Genomic DNA, 22399 nt, shown 5'->3' on the forward strand with positions numbered 1-22399 from the left:
TTATATATACATATGAGAGTTAAAACTACAAATATTTATATATTAGAGATAACGAGAACCTATAGAGCAAATTTTATAAAATATAGATTGAATTATAGACGTTTAAACAATTAAAATCTGATAAGGCCATTTCATGGCGAAAAGGTTGAAGATAGATTATAGTAGCTTGCAAGACGTCACCGTAACCAAATTTGTGGATATTTTATACGCATTGTATACGATATTTTATCTCCAACGTAATGGCAGACGATACATTAACGTATATTGATGACCAAAATGAGCAATATGGCAAAGTATGAAAACGAGAGATAAGAGATATAAAAATTACCACTAACACGAAAACCGTGTGAAATGCAAAGGAGGTATGTAATAATAAAAAAGGTTATTTTGAATATTTGCTTTCAGCACAAGTTAAAGTTCAATGTTACACGGGGGATGTGGTTACATAAGTTCAGTGGTCTGGCACTTCGTTTTTTAACACGACACCACTAAATATTCTTATATATCATAATAAGAGCGCAGAATGAGAGTGATCCAAATCATTCGTTGCTTGCTGTTCTGTCTAGTTGGTAAGTCCAACTTTATCCTGCTTTGCACTTATAGTTCTACAGTGTTTCTGATGTCTAATTTTCAATTTTTTTTTTTCAGGAGAAATATAAGAGAAAAATCAGAAGCAAGATGTTCGTAATGAAGCCAAAGTCAAATTATGCTACAAAACGTGTGGCATATTTGTATGATGCCATGAAACGAAATAAGGATTACGACACCGGTTTTGAAGTTCGAGACAAAACGTATATTTATTCGAATCCAAAATATTTAAAATCCAAATTGATTTGTCTGTTTAATTATAATTTTTCGTAATTGCAGATTATACGCGCACTTGGTCGTGTTAACGGCATGTAGCGAATTCTTTGGGACAAACGAAGGTGAAGTGGAAGACATCCTTTCAGATTTTGACTTCGAAGTCATAGAAGCAATCCTGAAGTATTGCTACACTGGACAAATAAGTACGAGTTCATAAACATCTAAAATAATCAATTATTTTCGTCTTCAAATGTTATAATCTGAAATATAATTTTAGGTATAGACGAAAAACACGTTGAAAAATTAATGGAGCTAGCCAACCGACTCGAAGTGAAAATTCCCAAGCAATTTAAAACAGTCGATCTTTCAAACTGTCTGGAAGTTTTGGAAATATCGGGAGATTCCAAATTAATAAAAAGGGCAATGGATTTGATTCTGGAAAATTTCGAGATGGTGAGTGTTGATTGTATAAAAAAATATGTCACTTAAATATTTTTCAATTCCAATTTTGTTTTAGCTGCATAAAACTCAAGATTTTCTCAATCTAGCAGCCTCCAGTGTTACCAAAATCTTGAAATCACACGATTTGCTCGTCTCTTCCGAAGAAGGCGTATTCAATTCTGTGAAATTATGGGTAAATCATGACGATGCAAATCGTAAAAGTGAATTGGCACAGCTGATGAAGTCTGTGAGGTTATCCTTACTTTCGACGGAGGTATTTAAAATTTATTGAATGGCATAGTTTATTCAAAAAAATGCATTCGAATAATGTTTTGTATTTTCAGTTTCTCGTCAACGAAGTAATCACGTTCTGTTTTTCGTGTGCAGATTGCATGATTGCTATTAGACAAGCAATCATTGACAAAAATAATAAATCTTACATCCAAATAGAGACTCCTCGTAAAAAAAAAGTAAAAATAGCAGTGGTTGGGGGAAATGAGTTAGATGTGAGTTTTATTTCACAAGTATAATATTTTGATTGGATTGTAAATTAATTATTTTATTGCTTAATGTGTTTTCAGATGGCAAATACCATGGATTTATTTGATGGACTAGAGAAAACTTGGACTCTATCCAAAGACATTGAAGTTAATAAAACAGAGTTTGCGTCTGTCCTCGTGGGAGATTGGATGGTTATCATCGGTGGACGGGGTTCTTCAAATCAATCATTGACATCAGTAACGTTTTCCGGTGTTGTGAAGTACCTGCTTAGAGAAATCGGAATATAAAAAATTTATTTGTTTTCAGGTGGAATACATAGATTTGAAGAATGGTCAGAAAAATCTATTGAAGCCATTAAATCAAGGTCGTTTTAATTTTCCAGCAGTGACACTTCATCACGATTCGTCAACGGATGTCTACGCAATCGGTGGTAATCGTGATGTATATGTAACTTCAGTTGAAAGGTGATTAAATTGAAATCTTTTCTTTTGATCGATTGAAAAAGTAGTTAATTTTGATTAATTGATTTTGATTAGGTGGAATAGTAAGACGGGAGATTGGAATATCGTCGCTCCATTGTTGTTGGATCTTCAATCTCATAGTGCTTCCGTAATCGATGACAAGATATTTGTAACAGGCGGTATTACATTTGAAAATGGAGAACGAAAATCAACGAATAAAGTGCAGATATATTCAGTGGAGACCAATTCTTGGACTTACCGCGCTCAGATGATTCACGCAAGACAAGATCATTCGGTGAATATCAATTAATTTCATTAACAACTATTGCAAATAATATAAAATTCTCCAATATAAAATTAACTTAATTTTGATTCCTCCATTTTTAGAGTGTCGCATACAAAGGGAAGCTTTTCATCGGTGGTGGCTACAATGTGCCAAGTTATACTTCTTTAGACAGTGTGGAGAATTACGATCCGATTGCAAATGTGTGGACAGCATTCACCAAACTACCGAAACCTGCAAATGGAATCAGTCTCTGCTGTTTCCAAAACAGAATATTTAGCATAGGTGAGTTATTTACATACATATATTACTTAATTTGAAATTATATGCCTTAAATGTAGAATTAATTTATTGTTTTGATTTTCAGGTGGACATAATAAAGTAACTTTAAATGATGTATGGGAATACGACGACACAACCAAATCTTGGAAATCTTCCACCAGTCTTAGCAGAAAGAGACGTGATGCAGTTGCACATGTCATTCCATATAATTCAATTATTTGATCGACTGCAGTTTTTTTTTGTACTATTTTAAAATAACTAACATAAAATCATCATTATATGTATTTGAAGTTTACTTTTTGTTAAATTTTAATTTTAATGTGTCCTATCTTGTATCCAAATATTTGAATAAATACACAATATGCAACAAATTGTATATTTCATTTTTCTATATAAAATATATTCCATTTTTACATACCTCCTTTACGTTTCACATGGCTTTCGTGTCAGTGGTCATTTTTATCTCTTATTCGATCTTTTTCATACTTTGCCATATTGCTCATTTTGGTCATCAATACACGTTAATGTATCGTCTGCCATTACGTTGGAGATAAAATATCGTATACAACGCGTTTTAAACACGCGGAAAGTAAATCTTCTTGACGTTCAATAAGCGTTCGTCCCGTATCTTCCAAACTGTTCGCCTTGATATGGCGATATAAGATTTTAATTGTTTAAACGCCTATAATTCACTCTATATTTTATGAAATTTGCTCTATTGGTTCTCGTTATCTCTAATATATAAATATTTTTAGTTTTAACTCTCATATGTATATATAAATTTCAAATTTGACGTGTAGCTTCTTGTAGGGTAATACACGATATATATTGATTTTTGGCCAAATATGTCAGATTTGACATTTCACGGCTAAAAGTATATCTCTTCACTGGGTTTTATCTGCGAGATAAGTATTCAATAATAAGTTATGTTGTATCTAATTGTTAATATGATTTACAATAAGCTTACATACATTTAGTTTTTTACAATAAGCTTACATACATACATCACATACAATTATTTTTAGTTATCAGCTGATTTAATTTATCTGATGATTGAAAAGTTCATTTCTGTAAATACATAAACTCATTTATGGACAATCATACATTGATAAACTATTATTAAAGCAATCTTAGTATTAATAAACTATTCTAAACTGTAAAGTTCCCGGCATAAGTGAGTATACATATTGCCGGCAGCAACTCATAACCTCAAATTTCATTGTTTATTCCTTCATAACAAACTTTCTAACCAATACAAGCTACACGTGTACACAGATCAAACAGTGATAGTTTTATTTTTAGTTATCAGCTGATTTTTCTATGAATATTTAATGTTTATTGATTTGCCATTACGCTATTTCTTACATAAATAAATAATATATTATCCAAATGAGCTGATCAATAAGAGAGTGGCCAAAGTCAAATACATATATCATATCTTTAAATCATGATTTTAATTTTACAAAATTTATAGAAAAATATATTTAATTCAATTCAATTCAAAAAATTTTATATTTAATTTTTTATAATTTTTTTTTTAAATAATACGATTTTAAATTCCAAAAATTAATACAAAATTGAACGTATCAAAATTTTTCAATAAATAAAACGCATACTCATATGTAGGTTAAAAATCAATTTTTAAAGTACATACATATACATATTATTTTCCTTAAAAATCAAATTTGAAATACATATTTAAAAATTTTGATTTCTTAACATTACTGACAAAGAGAAGCATGATAAATCAAAATAGATGTAGATTTACACCAAATAGTAATTAGTAAAATTCATAAATTATATATGTATGTACGTATTATCTAAATATTTGAATTTATTCAATTCATTAATTAATTTAAAATTCTAATATTTTATAGAAGAATATTTGCATTTTTTATCCGTCTTAAGGTTCATTTATATATGGTTTATATACATATGTAGGTATACAATTCAGTGACTAATAATACGTTTCAGTTTGCAAAAATTAATACAAAATACCCAGTAACCATGTTTACCCACACCCACATTATTTAAAAACCATGGAAACGGATCAGAAATCTCCATTTCATATTTTCGTGTTGAATAAACGAAAAAAAAGAGTGAGCATTGAAGTAATGCATTTAGTTTAATAAAATATTATAGATAGAGTTGAACTTAGTATGGCCCATTATGCTTCTATTACCAATAGTCAGTTGTTTTTTTATGCGGTTTTTCAATATCATTGAAATTGACTTGAAGAAAATATATTTTGCGGTTATTTTATTTTTTTTATTTGGTGGTTATTTTTTATTTATTTATTATTGTAAACATAATATTGTTATTAAACATTATTGTTATAAACATAATACTATTATTAAACATTATTATTGTAAACATAATATTGTAAACGTGTTTTTCTGTGGAATAATGTCACATCCGTGTAAATAGCCTAGCGCTTGCTCTTTAACTAAGTTTGTTTTAAAAACTCTGTTTTTTTTGCTGCAAAAGATGTGAATCTCTCATTGACAATTCGATCATTTGGAATTTCATAAATCAAAATCCCAATACCAATCCGGAAACAAGAAAATTGTTCAGATTATTCATTTTAGCGACCGTTCTTATATATTTTTTCTTATTTAAAAATAACGTTAATTATAATATTGATCCACAACGTAGATCAATCTTTTCAATGAGTACATACCTACGTACGTATTTCTCTGCTGGCAAGATCTGGATCGTAATTAAATTCAGATCGACAGTCTCCTGTTAGAGTTTGCAAATGTATTGTTGTGATGGATTCAAAATATTCGACATCGTCTCAAAATTTGCCAATTCCAAATCCATTCAATGTTTTATACATAAATATGATTTATCATAGAAAAAATATATAAATACATAAGAAAAATCAATCCAGATATCGCTAGCAGTGTATAACGACATTGGTTTAGCCAGGGACGTTGTATAATATGTTTGAATACGTAAATACAAATGTAAAGTGTGAAAATTCCTAAAAATAATTTATAATACACCCATATATATTAACTTGAAAAAACTGCATGCCATAAATATTCCGTTTGTTACAGACATTACTAATAAGAAACTAACCAGTACATTCTATGACATAATCACTAATAACCATACTAACACACTTGTGAAGAGTCTCGGTGATTAAAAAAAAAATGTCTATACCCTTCAGGTATAAACACAGATTACCTAAACACAATCTGCTTTAGGTCATCGACTTTAGAGAGGCTTTAATTAATATTATGTAATAGATGTATTATGAGCATTTATAAGAATTGTAAATAGGTTTTTGAGCTCTTTTTCCTATTACGCTGTACATATTAACATTAGAATAATATAATACTATGATTACTAACAAAATTAAATTAAAATTTTAAAATAAAAAAGATCAGTAGATCAGTAGCTATTAAAAAAGATATAAGATGTATTGTGAACATAATTTAGTAATAATAAAAAGCATTTAAAAATCAAATCAATCGTGATTGTATTTTTCCAATAAAGTGGTTCTTAAAACAACCACACTTTCCTTATGACCCTTTATAACTGAGTTTTAAACATAAAACAATGTCATTCTTCGGCAAAAGTACCTTAAAACATTCAATTTCCAACTGAAAACCATTAAATTAAAAGTTTGTATTACTGTCACAATTTCATCTAAATATAAGATCAAAATTTTTCCTATTTAAAGCGCCACGTATTGTAATTAAAGCTAAGATATACCTAGTGAATAAGTATGTATATCTAATTTTAGGTTTCGGAATAAAATCCCATTAGTGATTACTATCAAAACTAAAGTTCAATTATACATTCCCCATATGTTTGGTCATAATGTCGATTAAGGATGACCTGTCTTAATACTGTGGCATTTATGAGAAATAAAAAAGATGATTTTGAAGTTACAATTCAAATTATAGACAGGGGTGTGTGGTTATGTTGTAAGTTCAACTCCGGCACTTTTTCAGCACGACACCACTGAATATTCTTATCTATCGTAATAAACCGCAGAATGAGAGTGCTCTAAATCATTCACTGCTGATCTGTCTCATTGGTAAGTCTAACTTTATCTTGCTTAGCACCAATTCTACCGTATTTATGGTGTCTAATTATCAACTTTGTTTTTCAGGAGAAATATAAGAGAAAAATCAGAAGCAAGATGTTCGTAATGAAGCCAAAGTCAAAATATGCTGCAAAACGTGTGGCATATTTGTATGATGCCATGAAACGAAATAAGGATTACGACACCGGTTTTGAAGTTCGAGACAAAACGTATATTTATTCGAATCCAAAATATTTAAAATCCAAATTGATTTGTCAGTTCAATTATAATTTTTCGTAATTGCAGATTATACGCGCACTTGATCGTGTTAACGGCATGTAGCGAATTCTTTGGGACAAACGAAGGTGAAGTGGAAGACATCCTTTCAGATTTTGACTTCGAAGTCATAGAAGCAATCCTGAAGTATTGCTACACTGGACAAATAAGTACGAGTTCATAAACATCTAAAATAATCAATTATTTTCGTCTTCAAATGTTATAATCTGAAATATAATTTTAGGCATTGACGAAGTTCACTTGGAAAAATTAATGGAGCTAGCCAACCGACTCGAAGTGAAAATTCCCAAGCAATTTAAAACAGTCGATCTTTCAAACTGTCTGGAAGTTTTGAAAATATCGGGAGATGACGAATTACTAAAAACGGCAATGGATTTGGCTCTGGAAAATTTCGAGACGGTGAGTGTTGATTATATAAAAAAAAATATGTCACTTAAATATTTTTCAATTTCACTTCTGTTTTAGCTTCAGAAAACTGAAGATTTTCTCAATCTGCCAGCCTACAACGTGGTCCAAATATTGAAATCGAACGATTTGAACGTGCCTTCGGAAGAAGACGTATTCAATGCTGTGATTTTGTGGATAAATCATGACGAAGCAAAACGTAGAAATGAATTGGCACAGCTGATGAGTTCCGTGAGATTATCCTTACTTTCGATGGCGGTATTTAAGATTTATTTAATCGCATAGTTTATTCAAAAAAGTGCATTCGAATAATGTGTTGTATTTTCAGTTTCTCGTCAACGAAGTAGTCACGTTCTGTTATTCGTGTACAGAGTGTATGATTGCTGTTAGACAAGCAATCGTAGACAAAAATAATAAATATTCCATCCAAAGAGAGATCCCTCGTGGAAAAATAGAAAAAATAGCATTGGTTGGGGGGAATAATTTTGATGTGAGTTTTATATCACAAGTATGATATTTGATTGGATTATCAATAAATTATAATATTGCATAACGTGTTTTCAGATGGCATATAGCATCGATATATTTGATGGACTAAAGAAAAGTTGGAATCTAAAAAACATTGGAATTGATAGAAGATATTTTGCGTCTATCCTCGTGGGAGATTGGATCATTATCATCGGCGGACAGAATTCTTCACGGGAACAAATTACTTCAGTAACGTTTTCCGGTGTAGTGAAGTACCTGCTTAGAGAAATTGAAATATAACATTTTTTTTGTTTTCAGGTGGAATACATTGATTTAAAAAACGGCCAGATACATCCAATGAAGCCCTTAAATCAAGCTCGTTATAAATTCTCAGCAGTGACACTTCGTCACGATTCGTCCACATATGTCTACGCTATTGGTGGTTATGGTTTATCTTCAGTGGAAAGGTGATTAAATTGCAATAATTTCATCAGATCGATTGAAAGAGAAGTTAACGCTTATTGATTTCGATCAGGTGTAACAGCAAGACTGGAGATTGGAAGATCATCACTCCATTGTTGGTGGCAGTTGGTGGGCATAGTGCTTCTGTCATCGATGACAAAATATTTGTGACAGGCGGGTTTTCCCGTAAAAATGGAATAAGCAAATCTTCGAATAAAGTGCAGCTGTATTCAGTGGAGACCAATTCTTGGACTTACCGCGCTCAGATGATTCACGCAAGACAAGATCATTCGGTGAATATCAATAAATTTCATTAACAACTATGGCATATAATATAAAATTCTCCAATATAAAGTTAACTTAATTTTGATTCCTCCATTTTTAGAGTGTCACATTCAAAGGGAAACTTTTCATCGGTGGTGGCTACAACGTGCCAAGTTATACTTCTTTAGACAGTGTGGAAAATTACGATCCAATTGCAAATGTGTGGACAGCATTCACCAAACTACCGAAACCTGCACACGGAATCAGTCTCTCCATTTTCCAAAACAAACTACTTAGCATGGGTGAGTTTTTTTATATAACTTAATTAGAAATTATATGCCTTAAATGTAGGATTTATTTATTGTTTTGATTTTCAGGTGGAAGTAGTGATGTTTGGGAATACGACGAGACAAGCAAAACTTGGATAGCTTCAACAAGTCTTAGTGATGTGAGATACAATGCAGTTGCACATGTGATTCCATATGATTCGATTATTTGATCGACTGCAATTTTTTATTTTGTATTATTTGAAAATAAATGTAGTAAAAAATGTAATAAAATAATCATCAAATGTATTTAAAGTATTTTTTTTTGTAATATTTAAATTTTTAATGTATCTGCCTTGTATCTATGTAAATGTTTGAATAAATACATATGCAACAACTTCTCAAAATATATTTCATTTTTATGTGAATATTTAATGCTTATTTATCGATTAATTAATAAGCTTTTAAGCTATTTCATACATTATAAAATAATATTATCCAAATGAGATGATCAATAAGGCAGTGGCCAAAGTCAAAAGCATATATTTTAATCATACTTAAAATTATACAAAATTAATACAAAAATGTATTCAATTCAGTTCAATTAATTATTAATTAAAATCGAAAAAGTGACGCTTAAAATGCACATCATCTTTAAAATTTACATACATATTAATATTTGGGATCTTCCCGAGACCTCCCCGACCCCAAGCACTGTAAAGGCATACTATTATATTTAAGCCACTGATGTAATGTTACACATGTGGGCAGTAATGCTTACAAACTCTTTTTTAAAAGTTCGATAAATTATAAACTTAAAACAATAAGAAAATGGTTTTCAGTAATTTAAATATTCAACATGTTAAACAACCATTAATCAATGGAGTTACGTATTCTGTCGAGGACTCCCTTGACCTTTACAATTGTGATGTCGTGAACGATCAAGTAATGTACATATTCTGCTACTTCTATTTTTTTTTCACTGAATAAATATTGTGGTATTTTTATTAGAGTTGTGGTTTCGGCCTTAGAACTTTGCAATCAATATGTTCTTGGATCAAACAAAACGTTAAAACCTGTTGCAATTTATAAATCCCCTCATTGCAAGACATACAGAAGGCTTAAGTTCGATTGGAAATAAGCCAAATCGACTCGAGAGAATGGATTGGAAGTATTGAAGTGTATACATATGAATACAAATTGTAAATTTTTTCTGCAAATATTTTATAATTACACTGAGCAACAAAAAAAATGTCCGACCGCTGTACTCTGTGAGGTGGATTATATGCCATCTCGCTTGCACCTAACATATTACGCGATACAACCATATATACAATGAAAGCATTTAAATTGAAATTACCGCTTTAGTTAGTACGTTTAGATAAAAAAAAAATATTGAGATAGAAAACCAATCCTTATAAACGTGGTGAAATAAAAAATTTGTCAAATAAATGAAAAATAGCACGGGATAAAAATCCGTAAAAAAAAATATATTTTTGACTTTTAAAATTCGCTAGACAATTAATTAGAAGTATTTTAAAGCAATGAAATATAATAATTAATAGGAAAAATATCTGACTATTGATTCCAATACTCACTTTGAGCGTAACAATTCTAAATTTTGAGTTAAAGACCGCAAAAGCCAAAAACTGTAAAAATCGTGGATTATTTTAAACACTCATATCTCGTAAACGATCACCCACCAACAAAAATCAATATCATATTCGAATTTAGTGGATCAAATTTAGTAAAGATTGGTTAGTCTCCACTCTGGTGACTCAAAAACGTGATTTTTTGTTGCTCAGTGTTATCAAAAGATTATTTTTTTAGGTAGGAATTATAATTGATGAAATATTTGACATTCCCTGTAAAATCGTACACATAAATTCGGGACGTGCTTTACAAGATTATTTTGATACAATTTGCGAATATTTTAAAAGTACTTCATGTCCCATAATGATGGGTTGCGATAAAGACTGTTCCTCAAAAGCTCTAATGGCTGTTCATATTGATGATGATAAAACATACTTCTTAGTAGGGTCAGTTTGGAATTTTGGCAAAAAAAAAAATATAAATATATATATGTGTGTGTATATTTTAATTGTGAATATATGTATGTGTGTACGTATTTTAAGTTATGAACTAATTTTGCAGGATCCACATTGCAGAAGAAAACCAAAATCGCAAAGTGCATCGCAGAGTGATGGTTGGATCGATTGACGAGATTTATGTACATAGTTTCGTTGAATATCAAGCATTTTGGATATATGTATCTACATACATTTTTCTGCTTCCATTTGAAAGCGATTTCTATTTGTGTTGTAAAATTGTGATATAAAAGATTGAATGGCAATAGTTAAATTTTTAATTAATTTCAAAACAGATAGTTACTGAATTATTACTGACAACTTTGTTCAAAAGCATTAAATGCTAACCACTAGCTTATTCTTCTTGTACTACATAATATGTATGTACGAGTTTAGCCATAGTTGTTCTAGATTATATATGTACATATACCTGCATACATACCTGTAAGCTAGAGAGAAAAGTATTATATATTTAAAAATAGCCCGATTTCGAAACTGAACCTCGTCTCTTGTGTCTCTTTTTTTAATCTCTTTCCCACTTGAATTTCAAGTGAACTAAAACTGAGACTTTTCTGTAAATGCCAAAAATAAGACATTTGAACAGCGCTATTTTTTAAAGCTCATGACTTAATAAAAACAAATTACTTACGTAATGTTCGTGAACAGCATATTTTTTCTGGTTTTGCGGTTTCGTTTTAAATGGGTCAATTTCAATGTGTCTATTAATAATATGATAACAAATCCAAGCTGTGCACTTGTTCATTCATTATAATTAATATGAAGAATACTATATTATAGTATACATACATGAACCGTTATAATTGAAAGTGGCATAATTCCACTTTTCTTCGTTTCAAGCGAAACATTAAATATAATGCTTTGCATTATAAAATATTTAAAAATACTAGTGGCCTGTAATACGTTTATTCTGCTTCTCCGAGATTCTGGACGTATCAAATTAAAATAAGTGATAGCAATTTGTGAATTAAGTCATACAAAAATAGTGTATAATAGGCTCATATACTCATTAGACTCGATTGCTTGATTTCAAAATCGATATTTCGCTATTTTCAAGCTGGACCAATCAAATCAAAAATAATCAATATATGTAATCATTCAAGATCAGCTCGTTGTTGGCAGACAGTAGAATTCCTGGAGTAGACGCAATTAAGTATGAAATTTCGGCGCCACAGCATTATGGTTAAATTCCTTTGTACAATTTGTCCGACTCGTTACGCCATAATTGCCGACCGCTTTCGGCCAATTTAATACGAATTTTCCACTGCGAAACAAGAAAATTTCCACCAAAGGAAAATTTAAAAAAAAAAAAAAACTTAACGAAGTTAAAATAGTTTTAACTTCTACATAGTGCTGTTTAATCTCATTATTATTAACTACTTACTGCTAGATTAAATATAAATGTACATATATTACGGTGTCAGATATGTACATATGCATATATGTATATTGCAGAAAAAACTATCCCGAAAGAAATGAATGATTAAAATATTCACATAAACTACCAAATTTTTCAATAATTGTCTTATGCATTCGATGAATTTTAACCTTATTATTTGATCATATTACCTAAACTACTGTCAATCGGCCAATCTTTCAACATCAATTTCTTTTATCCAACATCAATTTCTCCTAAGAAAACCTGCCTCTGTTGCTACCAGAAGCTACTTACATATATATCTACTGAAGCCTCAGTTTGTCGTATGAAACTCATCTTATTTCCTCATCCCTTTATTAGTTGTTCTAAAATCAGAGAATGAAGTTATGGGAATGGTGGGAGCTTAAACCCAATAGCATAACATTGAAATCAGAATATCTTTATATTGAGAACCAGCAGCATGAATCTCTGTTTTGCGCAACTCTTATCTATCTAACCCCACACATTTTCCTAATTTCGTCTACCCATTTCCCCTGCGGTCCTTCTTTAACCCTTTTATATTCGCTCGGGTACCATTTTAGCACTTTTTTCGTCCACTTTTCGTCCATTCTTCTAGCCACGTGATCCGCCCATTTCAAGCTCTTCACTCCATCGACTATATGCACTGCCCTTGTCAAACTTCTCCTCCACATATTCCGTTTCCTGTCTTTACTTGTTATGTCAAGCATACAGTATTCTATACTTCTATGAGTGCATTGGACTTTGTGTATCTTTCAGTTTTCAAATCTTAAGTAGTCGTCCAGTTCAAATCAAAAGTCAAAAGTACATATTTTCATTTGGGATTTTTTCCCACTGTTAATACTATTTTATATTGAGTATGTTTTATTGAAACATGTTTATTGGGATAGTTTTCTGGCCATACTATTTTTTGTTTTCGTTTAAAATGGTTAATTGGAAGTGTGCTGAATTTTAGGTAAAATTGCGAGCTAAAAGCTCGTACTAGTATTTACTCGTATTTACACGAATCCGAATTGAATTAATAGGTATAATATTATCTATTTAATTGTCTTTATACGAGAATTAAATAAAAATCCACTTAGAAAAATCATATTTCGACTATTCTTGTGGATTAATAACAAAAATTCGTTTATTATGTCGAGGTAAGCCAGTTATCAATAGAATTTTTGTTATTAATCCACAAATATAGTCGAAATATGATTTTTCTAAGTAGAATTTTATTTAATTCTCATATAAAGACAATTTAATATATTATCCTTATTAATTCAATTCAGATTCGTGTAAATACGAGTAAATACTAGTACGAGCTTTTAGCTCGCAATTTTACCGATTTAAAATTCAGCACACTTCCAATTAACCATTTTAAACGAAAACAAAAAATAGTGTGGCTAGAACACTATCTCAATAAACATGTTTCAATAGAAAATACTCGATATAAAATATTATTAACGGTGGGAAAAAATCCCAAATGAAAATACGTACTTTTGATTTGAACTGGATGACTACTTAGAAAGATTTGAAAGCTGAAAAGTACTACAAATGAAAGATTAAATACCCGACTATAGATTCCAATATTCATTTTGAACAGAAAATTGACAGATTTTGAGACATCAACCGAACAACACGAAGATATAAAAAAATCACGCGATTTAAAAAACACATATACCTCCGAATCTCAAGCCAATCGACATTTTGTATTACCTGATTCGTGTTAACTGGGCATAGATCTATAAAAAAAGTCATATCACGTCTCTGAACCATTTTTCGTGTCGAACAGTGTAATCTACCATTCAGCTTGATAAAATGCCATGTTATTTCCTTCTCAAGGTCTCTTTCCCCTATTGAGTTCGCTTATAGCCTTCGTAACTATCAGTTATCGCGAACTGACTCAACTGTTGATCTTGGCATACTGTTTAGGAGTGACTTCAAATTTTTTACTCATATTTCAGATATGTGCTGTAGGGCTACCAAAATGCTAAATACTTCCAAGATCCAAGTATAATGGTGTTGCTTTGTTGTTCGCTTGTCCGGAGCATATTAGAATCTGGAAGCCCACTGAAATTAAATTCTCTCTCCTTATAGAAAGAGCCTTTATAAATATTACCCCTATTTATTTCCCACTGCCTTCTTACATGGTATGCTAGACTTTGACTCACTATCTTTGAGAATAATTATTGCCATTTCCAAATATTTATTTGGAGTATTAAAGGGAAGTATTGACAACCCTTCGATTTTATTTAAACTTGAATTTTGGGCGCCTGAATGCGGTAGAGCTTTGCGTCATCGTTTACTTTTCCATCCTATTCCTGCGAAAACGTCTGCTTTCAATAACTCCTCTCTTGTAGAGGCTATCCGGTTCGTTAATGTGATAGATGAACATTTGGACCTGTTTAATTATCATGTTGATCAATTGCTCAGTTTCATAAGATTCAACACGAGTCTATTTGAATGAGATGAATGATTGGTAATTTTTATTGTTCTTTTCTTTTTTGTAAGACTGGTGTGGCGCATTAGAGCAACCTGTCAGGTTACATTCGACATTATATTGTTATTATTATTATAAAAATAAAAAAATAAAAAAAATATTAACAAGTATGTACAATATGTAAATAATACGTATCGCGTCAAGAGGCATAACACTACATAATACCTTTAGAAAATAAAATCCAAAGGAACATACAATTGAAAGACAGTTAACTGGAGTGAATCTTCATCACCTTTGCGCTGTAAGGACGCGATATGTTTATAAGCCGAGCATGTATGTATGCTTATGTTTATATATGTATAATAGGTACGTGTTTACTGTTAAATTGTGAAGCTTCGAAGGCTGTGTATCTTCCGAGGCACTCAGGCTTCCATTACAACAACGTTCCAATGTCTGAAGCTGACATGTCACTTTGATATTCAGCTCGAAAATAGAACACGTCAGTGGAGAGACTGACGTACAATGCTCGCGATATATTATATATTTTTTCAGGCCACCCATTGTCGTGAGTTTGAAATTAATGAACGTTTCAGACAATGAGCGACTGTTTCCCGTGTTTCGATGTTTATTCGTATGTATGAGTTTTTTATTCACTCGAGCAAATCCATATAAAAGCTAGCACTCAATACTATATAGTAGATATGTACATATGTATGTATGTACATCGCATCCTCAGAACAAAAAAGGTGACATGTCCATTAGAGTGGGCCTCGCTTTGCTGAAAATATTTGATCTGGAAAATGTGTCACTGGGAGAGTTTCATAATCTAATTTTTTCTTATGAGAAAGTAGAATGAGCGTGAAATTTTTAAAAAAACATCACAACGCTAGTTTATATATTTTATTTTATTTTTATTTTATTTTATTTTTAAAAAATCAATACCACAGAGACTTGACAGGTTGCCCCAAAGCGTCAATGTGATTATAATACAAATAATAAAAATCATTAAAATTATAAAAAAAAACATCATAAAAAATTATAAAAATCATAAATAAAAAAAACATCATAAAAAAATAATAAAAATCAAGTAAAAAATATGTACACAAAATAAAAACAAAGAAATAAGATTGAAAAATTTATATCGTGCTATTTAGGATGAGTTCCACCAACTCAACATAACTGGCATCGAATTTGTCCAAGTAATGTGCTAGTAAGTTAAGGAGTCGAACAGCTCTCGAGAGGGGGGAGTTCATGAGCACGTTTGATTTAGCCCTAATTGGCAAAAATATATCATGTTTTCTTAAAACTCTATGATTTTCCGGGGCCCAGAATTTTAGTTTCTCCAGGATAGCGGGATTGTGAATCTCTCCTCTAAGTAATTTTACGAAATGTTTCCCAAGAAATAAATCTCTTCTCTTTTTTGTATAATTACATCGAAAATAATTCTAAAGAAAATCGCAAAGACGGAAGCTTATTGTTTACGATGAAATCCTTAAATGATTTTATCGAAAACAATAAACTCGAGTGATATTAAAAAATAATTCAATTTCGTTTTTATGGCAATATTTCCTAAATGTGAAAAAATATGCCATAAACAAATGTGAAAATAAAAACAAAAACCAACCACATTATTCCAATATACATATGTATGTACATACTACATACAATATACATATATGCAATATTAACGAAGAGATACATACAATAGCAAATGGAATTCGTGGGTTAAAGAATTGATATAGCAATGAGCAGGTCATGTAGCAAGAAGAATACTATGATTACTAGCCAAATTAAATTAAATTGTAAAATAGAAAATGATCAGTAGATCAATAGCTATTAAAATAGATATTAGATGTATTGTGAACATAATTTCGTAATAATAAAAAGCATTTAAAAATCAAAATCAATGTAGCAAGAAGAACGAACGATAGATGGACGAAAGAAGCGCTCGAATGGTACCCGATAGAGTGTAAAAGGGTGCAAGAAAGACCATAGGACAGATGGATGGATGAAATCAGAGAAATGTGTAGAGTGAAATGGATGAGAGTTGTTCAAAACAGAGACGAATAGAATCATGTTTTTATTTTATAACAGTATATTTTTCTCTTCCTTTATAGAAATTTTATATTTATTTTATTTACTAAAAACAGAAACAGTATTTTTTCAATATTTTTACAAAACAATGACACCAATAAAGTCTCTACACATTTATTTTATTTATTTATTTATCCATTATTTTATATTAACCCCATAAGTGCAACTACAGTTGTCTACGGTGACACCTATGATCAATGTTTTATACATAAATTTTATTTTATGTCAATCGAATATATACACTCGCTTTTACGGATCGCTCCAAAGTGAAGAGTGTACTAATACAGATACAATGCAATAATACAATCAATATAAGCATTTTATACAAAGTAAATTCATACATTGTCCACACTGACATTTATGGAGAAATTTTTGCAGCATTTTATTATAGAAATTGTTGAACCTTAAGACGCTGAATAGCTTGAGACTTTCAAGTGAGTTTGAAAAAGAGATGCCAATTACAGGAACCATTTCAATGCTTATCAGAAAAATTGGCAAACTGATCGACCTGGAGTCATAAACCAAGGCCTGACCAACAGCTACTCGGCTCAAAAGCATAATATTATTGCGTATGGGTGGGTTCAGGATCCAAATTAAAGTTCAAAGTCGTGAGTGAGTATGTACCTTTTACCATGCACCCTTTTTTTTATATTTCGACTTAAGATCTTTCGATTTTCGATCTTTGCCTTCCGATATTTGTGTTTTCTGTAATTTAACATTCTGGCTCGTCACGTAGACCCGTGAAAAACACTCTTATTTTTTCTTACTCTACTTACAACTAGTTTGTCCTTATTTCTATTATAAAAACTATGTTTATCTCTATTCCTTATTATATAATTATGGCATCCTATGGAAATCTATATTCGAACAGACAATTTGTATAAATCTTTGTGAATATTTAATGATAAAATAATAACAACCAACAACGAAAAAAAATCAAAGAAGAAGAACATAATATGTACATACTTCTATTACTTGTAAGTTCCATTATTCTAGGCGGTCGCGATGACAATAAAACAGGCCGGATTGCAGACGCGACCATATGATGGATTGAGTCCATTGATACAATCAATCAATCATCACCCGACAGCACGTATTATCACATCATAAGACTTCAGCACTCATTTTACCAGTCAAACACCGATGCGATCATCGCGACAGCCTCATTTGATCAATTTTATTAACTCGTCATTTATTTTTAATCCATTCGAAATGGTTAAACGGATTTTCGAAAAGTCTCCGAGCGATTGATTCGTTCAGTTGAAAATTGGCCCCGTTCGAATAAAGTGGATCGTTCACACCAGCACTCGCCGCTGATTAAATATCGATTGTGCGTATCGTCGGGACGACATTTTGTTTTTACGATCCGAATGCCTGGTGGACTGTTTTACGAGCGTGTGTGTGTGTTTTTTCAGATATAAACCGGCCATTACGATGATGTTAAGCCGTGTCGATTTACGCTGTTCCTCTTTGAGACAGTGTACGTATTAAATTTTGTCAAAATCGAATAAAATTATACATCGTTAATAAGCCTCGAGTATCGTGTGATCTAAATTGAAATAAAATCCAAGAGCGAACTGAATTCCTAAGGGTTGAGTATTAAGGGCCATAGCAGACGCCATTGTCTTGATCGTAGGGTTTAATAAAAGAGGACCAGTGGTGCTCCACCGACGGCGTTCGTGCCCCGTTATAACGGCACATTATCCTCGTATTAACGGACGCCGAATGCTCGGATTAACGACTCAGATTCGACCGCGACGAGCGTTCGCTCATAATGAAAATTTCCCCAAACCTTCGAGATTGCGAATCGAAAATATGCTAAAGGCCGCATTCATTATACACGGCATATTTACAGAATTTAATCGAAAATTTCGATTTTTTTATTATTTTTGTTTTGAAAAACTGATCATTACGTTTTATAATTTCATAATTTATAGTTTTATATTGAAGAGTATGCAAAGGTAAAGGGAGTCGAGTCGAGGTACAAGAAAACAATCAGGTAGGTTTCAGATCTTTAACCCCCCCTCACCGAAGTGGGGTATGCAAGTGTCCCAATTTTTACGTTTTTCGTAATAACTATGTGGTTTTCAAAGCTATACACCCTATATTTTTTTTATTCCTAGAATGAACTACAAAAAACTTATTTTAATAATTTTTTTATGATTTAGAAAAGGGATACATCGTAAAAAAATACATTTATACATTTCTACGTTCCAAAGTATGATTTAAAGGCGGTCGGTAGCGATAAGTCATGTTTTTGACTGTTTGCTTGCATATTCTTGTTGATCGATGAATCAATACGAGAGAAAGAGACAACAACAAAAGAGACAACAAACCAGTAGCGTGGTCTAGTGGTGAATGTTGAATTATCTCTTACTTGATGTTACGAGTTCGATTCCCACCAAGTCTCGCTATTGGCCAGACCTTGGTTTGTCAAGGTCGATCGTTTCTTATCAGAATTTGCCAATATTTCTGATTTTCATTGAAACGATTCCTGTAAAATTGGCGTTTCCTTCCCAATTTTCTGTTGCGAACCTTTAGTTATTGTTATATCTTAGGTTTCTCCATATTGCTCACCATAGATGCCTTACAGGGATGTTTTGTATTTGTAGTTGTTTCTTACATATTTATTGAAACTGGTGCAAGGCATTCCTTATGCTATATTTTATTTGATATTTTTACTTTATCTGTTATTATAAATGCTATTTTTTATGTTTATGTATGAATGTATTTATGTTTATGTTTAATTGCTATTTTGTTTTTTTTTCTTTTTTGTGCTATATTTTTTGACCATTGTGGCGCTTTAGGAATTCCTGTTATGCCACAATGGTCTGTTTAAAATAAATAAATAAATAGATGTCTCTGTGATTGTTTCGAATATAAAAATTCGTATTGTTACATGAAAGTTATTCATCGTTATTTATCGTATTAATACGATATTTGTAATATCTGGCGATAGATGTCAGTTATTGTTTAGATTTACATGTATCTATGTATTAATTATGTGGACCAGGGAGGTGCAGGGTTTACCTTTTAAGCCTTCCTGTTATATTTGTATATATGTATGTAAAAATATGTATGTAAAATATAATAAATAAACTATATTTTCGTAAGCTATTGTTTTCATCGCTTTTGGCGCGTGGCTATTGAGTCATGCAGTCGCCTGTTGGCCTTACCTATGTGCGTTTGCGTGTTGATGCTTGTCGTTATTTTTTAATACAAAAATAGTCAAAAATATGCCAAAGGGCCAAAACTTTTTTATGTTGATGTATAAAAAGATTAATAAGATATATATTTAACCCATTTCTATTGAGAAAAGCTTTATTTTGATTTTAAAATACTGGGGTCTTACTCGATCCCGATTCGGAATACTCGTTCGATCTCGACGCTCCGTCCTTCAAAGGTTAATGATGCTCTTCTGTAGTTAGCCAGGCTCCGAATGATTCACAGTTCGAGAGCGCCCAATATTTAAACAAATCGAGTGCTCAGCGCATACTGATATTCGCGAGATCTTATTGGTCGAAGAGTCGCGCGTTCCTATTGGCCGTAATGCCCAACTCCTCTACGTCGAAGTCAACGCGAGATCAGGTGATCGGCGCTAGTGAACCATCGGTCCACGAGCGCTTCTTTTAATCGTTACGTTACAATATTTTTTACAAGCTTTTTATTAGCTTCACTATGTTATTTATTGTATTTTCTTATATGTATAATACTTTTTTTAGTTTTGTTTTATTTTGCCATCTATATGTATGTATTCACTGTTTTATTTGAGATTCGGCTATAATGCTCTTTTCATTAATTTGTAAATATTATATTACATACTAGTGTTGAGTTCCCGATGACATATAATCGCATGGGTGTTGGCATATTAAGTTATGTATTAAATAAATAAAAAAAGAAAAAAATGTATCGTCTGTCATGTGTTCGATCCCTAAAAAACAATTTTTTTAGAATATTTTTTAAAAAAGCATCATAGAGATATCTATGGATAAATTTTGACAAATTTTTCATGAACTTGGTTTTCCGGAGTATTTTTCTATATAAATCGCCAAGTTTTGAGATGCTGAAAAATTCGAAAATTGCGAGATATGGGTGAAGGTTGCCAATTTTTTGGAAAAGTTTCAATGATTGAACTGGAGTCACAAACCAAGGTCTAGCCAGCAGCAACCAACGTACCGTATTAAATTCCATCGCATTAATAGTCTACTAGTTGTTTTACCCGGCTTCACTCAGTATTTGTAATATAAACAGCTTAAAAATGGCGAATCTAATAGTAAATATTCATTTTTTTATTTTATTAAATTTATTTAAATAGAAAAAAAGTAATATTCAACCATATCTAATTGTCGTCATAGAAATTTTGATTTGTTTTCGATGCACCCAACAAACCTACATACATACAAAGTCTCTTTCGAAATTCTATTTCAAATAAATATTACGCAACGCTAATTTAATTGAAAAAATTAGCGAAGGTCTATTATTTTTTTAAATTATTGAAGAGTCAAAATATTATGTACTACATTACATTTTTCGATTTAAGTTATAAAATATTGTATGCATATTCAAATGAATTTAAATTTTATTCCAATAATACTTATCACTATTCCATACATACGTATATCAATGTCAAACACGAATATATATGTATATATACATATATAAGTACGTATGTATAATATAAGCAGTAAAGCATAACTTACATTTAAACGGTATAAGTTATAGCCTATTTCCTGTATAGTTCAATTCTGATATATGGCGTCTTCAGTGACTTCAGAAACAATTCCGTTCAATATCCACATACATACTTTAAGTATATGTATATATAATAATTACATATATACTAGTTTATGTATTAATATTGTGAAGCAATTTTTGCATTCAACTGTACATATTACTGTATGCAGTCTAACTTGCTCGATACGAACAAATTTCAAACATTTTATTATATGTGATTGTGGATGGGAGAGTGGTAGAAGTAGTAGATAATATTAAGTATTTAAGCAATTATTTGGATTGTAAATTAAGTTTTAAGGTGCACGCAGATTCTATTATTAAAAAAAATTGGTGTACTTTGTAGGTTAAGAAATTTATTAAGTATAAAAAGTAAAATATTAATATATACATAATTGTATTTTACGACCTCATACTGTATATTGCACTACGGTGCTCAATCTATTTAGTGGATTGTGCATTGATAAATTGCGCAAAGTGTAGAATAGAGCAATGCGTGCAATTTTTAATGTGAGGAAACGTAAGAATGTCAGAATTAGAAGTTAGATGAATTGAAATTTTTGGATATTATAAATAGTATTAAATTAAGCACTTTAAAATTTGTATACAAGCGAGATAAGAATCTATTACCCAAATATTTCAATAATCACATAGTTAGGAATAGAGATATATGTA

General features: G+C 31.1%; 4 protein-coding genes across 4 annotated transcripts in view; 3 read left to right on the forward strand and 1 right to left on the reverse strand.

The window, feature by feature from the left end:
• Positions 1 to 22399, forward strand: part of LOC143916694 (uncharacterized) — a 577487-nt gene that overhangs the window by 547858 nt on the left and 7230 nt on the right. The gene's annotated exons all lie outside the window — the stretch shown is intronic.
• The window catches only part of LOC143916695 (NHL repeat-containing protein 2), a 501476-nt gene that overhangs the window by 435685 nt on the left and 43392 nt on the right, over positions 1 to 22399 (reverse strand). The window lies entirely within an intron of this gene.
• Positions 526 to 3141, forward strand: LOC143916698 (kelch-like protein 25). The gene is made up of 11 exons (XM_077437897.1): positions 526 to 569; positions 649 to 791; positions 868 to 1007; positions 1082 to 1257; positions 1322 to 1519; positions 1590 to 1751; positions 1827 to 1982; positions 2053 to 2210; positions 2283 to 2502; positions 2595 to 2775; positions 2858 to 3141. Exons 2-11 carry the CDS (start codon positions 679 to 681, stop codon positions 2992 to 2994), a joined length of 1641 nt encoding a protein of 546 aa, XP_077294023.1. The 5' UTR covers positions 526 to 569; positions 649 to 678; the 3' UTR covers positions 2995 to 3141.
• LOC143916700 (ectoderm-neural cortex protein 1-like) lies at positions 6800 to 9373 on the forward strand. The gene is made up of 11 exons (XM_077437899.1): positions 6800 to 6823; positions 6899 to 7041; positions 7118 to 7257; positions 7332 to 7507; positions 7574 to 7771; positions 7842 to 8003; positions 8078 to 8230; positions 8300 to 8448; positions 8517 to 8736; positions 8829 to 9009; positions 9085 to 9373. Exons 2-11 carry the CDS (start codon positions 6929 to 6931, stop codon positions 9204 to 9206), a joined length of 1614 nt encoding a protein of 537 aa, XP_077294025.1. The 5' UTR covers positions 6800 to 6823; positions 6899 to 6928; the 3' UTR covers positions 9207 to 9373.

The sequence above is a fragment of the Arctopsyche grandis genome, chromosome 9 (assembly GCF_051622035.1).
Source record: "Arctopsyche grandis isolate Sample6627 chromosome 9, ASM5162203v2, whole genome shotgun sequence".
Classification (NCBI taxonomy): Eukaryota; Metazoa; Arthropoda; class Insecta; order Trichoptera; family Hydropsychidae; genus Arctopsyche; species Arctopsyche grandis.

Bases quoted from the DNA above. Each gene is read 5' to 3' on its own strand.
- LOC143916700 (XM_077437899.1), top strand. From the start codon at position 6,929: ATGTTCGTAATGAAGCCAAAGTCAAAATATGCTGCAAAACGTGTGGCA. The intron at 7,042-7,117 runs GTATATTTATTC...TCGTAATTGCAG, and splicing joins TTTGAAGTTCGAGACAAAAC to ATTATACGCGCACTTGATCG. The intron at 8,004-8,077 runs GTGAGTTTTATA...ACGTGTTTTCAG, and splicing joins TTGGGGGGAATAATTTTGAT to ATGGCATATAGCATCGATAT.
- LOC143916698 (XM_077437897.1), top strand. From the start codon at position 679: ATGTTCGTAATGAAGCCAAAGTCAAATTATGCTACAAAACGTGTGGCA. The intron at 792-867 runs GTATATTTATTC...TCGTAATTGCAG, and splicing joins TTTGAAGTTCGAGACAAAAC to ATTATACGCGCACTTGGTCG. The intron at 1,008-1,081 runs GTACGAGTTCAT...ATATAATTTTAG, and splicing joins TTGCTACACTGGACAAATAA to GTATAGACGAAAAACACGTT.